Source organism: Emiliania huxleyi (genome assembly GCF_000372725.1).
Source record: "Emiliania huxleyi CCMP1516 unplaced genomic scaffold EMIHUscaffold_70, whole genome shotgun sequence".
Classification (NCBI taxonomy): Eukaryota; Haptophyta; order Isochrysidales; family Noelaerhabdaceae; genus Emiliania; species Emiliania huxleyi.
In genome coordinates, this window is record NW_005196755.1 from 315,474 (window position 1) to 319,650 (window position 4,177).

General features: G+C 63.3%; 2 protein-coding genes across 2 annotated transcripts; one reads left to right on the forward strand and one right to left on the reverse strand.

Moving 5' to 3' along the window:
• Positions 1-676: 676 nt before the first annotated feature.
• EMIHUDRAFT_216644 (hypothetical protein) lies at positions 677-1,402 on the reverse strand (the record flags this gene model as incomplete). The annotated part of the gene is made up of 1 exon (XM_005761636.1): positions 677-1,402. The coding sequence occupies one exon, from the start codon at positions 1,400-1,402 to the stop codon at positions 677-679; it is 726 nt and encodes a 241-aa protein (XP_005761693.1).
• Positions 1,403-2,689: 1,287 nt separating this feature from the next.
• On the forward strand, positions 2,690-3,832 carry EMIHUDRAFT_216646 (hypothetical protein; the record flags this gene model as incomplete). Its single annotated transcript, XM_005761637.1, has 3 exons — positions 2,690-3,052; positions 3,251-3,327; positions 3,643-3,832. The coding sequence occupies 3 exons, from the start codon at positions 2,690-2,692 to the stop codon at positions 3,830-3,832; spliced, it is 630 nt and encodes a 209-aa protein (XP_005761694.1).
• Between the last annotated feature and the right edge of the window lie 345 nt (positions 3,833-4,177).

A 4,177-nucleotide genomic window follows, 5' to 3' on the forward strand; every position in this document is an offset into this window, starting at 1 on the left:
GCGAGCCGCTTCCCCCGGCCGCCCGCCATCTCCCGATGGCGGTGCCGAGCAGAGGCGTTGCCGGCCGGCCATCGACTGGCGTGAGGCGCCTCCTCGGCGGGACACAGTTTGTTTGTGCGCACGTAGAGAGCGCGCGAGATTCGAGATAGATACTCGTCCACACCCTTAGAGAGCGAGACTCACGGATAGCTGAGCCCGCGAGAGGTTGGAGAGGCCGTGCCGAGACGCGAGAGACACTACACGGATGATAGAGACATACATATCGAGAGCCGTGGTTCGAGAGAGCGAGCGAGAACCGAGATGAGCGCTCACTCAAGCCGTTGCCCTACCATGCTAGAGCCTAGACGACCAGGCGGAAGATACGACACCGCGATTAGTAATACCAATTAGCATGATACTAGTGATTCAGGCGCGCGCGTGGGTGTGGGTGTGGAGTTGCGCGGGTTGCCCCGGCCCTCCCCCACCACGTTGAAAAATTACCTTACCTCGGGCGATCGAGAGATTCGTATCTCATCCCCGTCACGCTCGACGCACCGGCCACCGCCGAGAGGGAGAGCGAGACATACACACGACTATGCGTCGCGGCTCGCGGTACCACAAACGACACTGCTAGACGGTCGCTCAGCACGCGGAGCCGGGTGCACCGACGCGCACCGGCCCCGCCCTAGATGGAGCGTCAGCTCTGGTTGGCGCCGGGCGCAACGCCGAGCGGGTAGGAGATCACCCTTGCCCGGCACAAGCTGCAGTGGTTGGCCATGCCGCGGGCGGCGAGGTCGCGGGTACACGTATCGCAAGTCCAATGGCGGCACGGCTCCGCTTGCCGCCAGATGACGGGGACGCCGCCTTCCTCGGCGCGGCGCGCGGCGCGCTCCTTGCACACGGCGCAGGATGCCGTCTGCTCAATCTTAGAGCGCAACAATTCGCTGCGCGTCTGCAAGAACAGGATGAACCTGTAAAGGACGTAGGGGTGAAAGCGTTTGCCGTAGCTGCGACTCGTGTAGTGATCACGCGCGCAGCAGTCTTCGTAGTCGAGGTGGCGCAACCTCTTCTCGGTAGCTGCGATCGAGTAGTAGTTGCCCTCGCTGTCGCTCAGCAGCGCGTCGCGGACCAAGCGCTTGATGAGCGCGTGTCGCGACGAAGGCGTGTTGGATATCAGCTGTCGCGTTATTACTTCGGCGATCCGACGCAGCGTGTTCTCCTTACCAGTCCGCCAGGTCTGGATGGTGTCGAGGAGCTCCGCACAGCACAACACGCCCTTCAAGAAGAAGTGAAGGCTGCGCTCGGTCGGCACGCGCCAGGCCGGAGGTAGTAGCAGGCCGCGCTTGATGCGAAGCTCGCGCTGCTTGCGGCTGAAATTACCAGCCGGGGCGCGAGGCACGCGCGCCTCGAGCGGCGGCGCCATTACAAATCGCGGCCCCAAAGGGCGATGCGGCGGACGGGATTCTTTTTCTTTTTTCTTTACTTTCCTCCCTTCCCTCCCAGGTGGCGTTTATTTTTGCTTGGCCGGACATCATGATGGGGTAGGTAGGGTAGGGTCTGGGCCCTCCCGTCGGGTTTTTCCCTCTCTCACGCCGGAATTTTCACAGCAGAAAAAGAATTTTTCCGCCCAAATCACGATGTCAACCCTCCCCAAGTCGTTGATCTTTGTAGGGCTTGAGAGTTGCCATGTCACAGGAAGGACTGTGGTTGCAGGATAGTACCACCAGCCATCACTTTAGTTGGTATAGTACCCCACCTTCACCCACCCCGTGATTTCTTTTTTAGTTTCCCATAAGTAAGGTAGGTAGGTAGGTAGGTAGGTAGGGGCAGGGCAGGGGCCGGTCAGGTTTTTGCAGAATTTCATCATGATGTCCGGCCAAGCAAAAATAAACGCCACCTGTCCCTCCCCCATTATCCTCTTTCTCCAAACCCGCCGGGGAAAAAGAATGCCGTGATATCGCCCACGGCTGGGAGAAGGTTTTGCGCTGGGTTTTCTTTTTTCTCTGGCGGTGTGCCATCCTACACCTGCAACGCCCAAGGCTCATAGCTGCTCTCAAGTTCGCCCAAGGCGGTGTCTTCCTCCAGACTTCCACCCTCCTGATGCCGTCCAGGATCCTCCTGCAACTCAATCGACTCCCCTTTTGGGGAGGCGTGTAGCTGTAGGCGGGCCTTGGTCCACTGACTCCAGTCCCGGTCAGCGCCCAGCGCCGCTTGCCAATCCTCATCGCGCATGCTGGCAGGTGCTGCACTGAGGCTGGAACCCGCAACCTCGAGCGGAATCCACTCATAGCTCAGCGATGAGTCGCAACCTCCCTCCTGAGGCTTGCCCGTAGCTGGTGTGATGCGTTGCCTCGCGCTTTCCATGTCTGTGGCCGCATCATCCGCGTCGAGATAGCTGATTGGCACGTCGTGTCGACCGCGACCAGAGAGCTGAACCATGCGACTCTGGCGGCTCAATCTCTCATCACTGTTGCCGCTCCCGCCCTGTTTGCAGCCGCTGTCACGCACGCCCTGCATAAATTCGCCGCAGCTCTTTCGGCAGTCTCCGCTGTCCTCACCCTCGCCGCTGGAGCCACGGGGTGATTTCTCCTACTGGTGCCCTTTTGTACAAATGATCCTCACTGGTAGTCCTTTGCTGTTGAGAATTCTTTTTGGTCGAGTGCGCGCCAGTCCCGTGCCCAGTGTGGTGCGGGCTTCTAAAAAAATTCGCATGGCCCCTCGCGCCGCCCGCGGAGCACGCTCGCTCAAGGCGGCTGCCAAGGCCTCGCGTGGCGCCGCCTCAAAGTTCGAGGCCGCTCCCGTCGAGCGCAAGCGCCACGATGTGGTCGGCCAGCGCAAGCCGCGCGCGCCAAAGTCGTCCAGCGCCGCTCGGAAGCGGTCCGAGGCGGAGCGGCGCGAGACGCTGGCGGTGGAGTACCGGAACCAGCACCGTAGCAACGTGCTGATCGATGGCCGCTTTGGCGAGGCGGACGACAACCTGCCCGCCGAGGAGAAGCACTATGCGCGGCTGCAGCGCGAGAGGCTTCGGCAGGCGCGCTCGTCCAAGTTTGCGCTCGAGGAGCCGTCCGCGGCGGTCGAGCTGACGCACGGCGGGCGCTCGCTCGGCGAGCTGGAGGACGACGAGCTGGCCGGCGGCGGCGGCGGCGGCTTCGGCGCAGACGACGACGATGCCGGGGCGTTTGGCGCCGACGACGGATTTGGCGGGTCCGACTTTGTTCGCGCGGTCAACTTTGGCGGAGGGTCGGAAGGGGCGCTGCTGAGCCAGCGGGAGGCGCTCGACGCGGCGATCGCCAAGCACAAGCTCGCGCGCCTCGACCGCAAGGAGGAGCGGGAGCGGGAGCGGCAGCTGTAGATGCGCAGAGAGGTTGCCTCTGCGTCCTCGCACCTCTGTCCATCCGAGACCACATACCCGCCGCCGCCGCCACGCAGCCTGCCATCCTTTTGCCCACGCCGCCCGCCTCTGTGTCCGTTCCCCTCTTCCGCCCGAGACCACACACCCGCCCACTCTCAGGCCAACACCGCCCGCCGCCCCCGCCATCCCTTTGCCGACACCGCCACCCTTCGCCCACAGCGCCACCGTTTTGCCGACGCCACCTGTGCCTGTGCCTGTGCCCCCGCCCCTCAGGAGCGGAGCCTCGTAGACCGGCTGGACGCCGACTTTAGCGACGTGCAGTCGCTGCTGCTCGGTGGCGCCGCCGGAAAGGCGGCGGCCAAGCCGAGTGGGGCCGGCAAGGCGGGCGGCGCGGGAGGCGAGGGCGCAGCATCGTACAGCGACTACCACACGCTGCTGGCGGCGATGGGCGGGGAGGTCAAGGCGCAGCCGTCGGACCGGCTAAGGGGCCTAGATGCGTGATATCTCCCCGCATCTCCCCGCATCTCTTCATATCCCAGGCCCTAGAAGTGTGATATCTCCCCGCATCTCGCCGCATCTCTTCATATCTCAGTACTCCTCAGCCCTTCACCTGGCTTCACACCTCTTCACACCTCTTCACATCTCCCCACATCTCCCTACATCTCCCGGCATCTCTGATTGCTTCCTAAAACCAGGCTTCACACGGACTCGGAGCGCGCTATCGCCGAGGAGAAGCGGCTGAGGCTCTCCGAGAGGCCGGGGCGGCGAGCGGCAGCTGTGAACGGCGCCTCTTCACACCTGCCGCTGTGAACAGGCGCCAGGGTCGAGGCGGGCGTACGGCAGCCG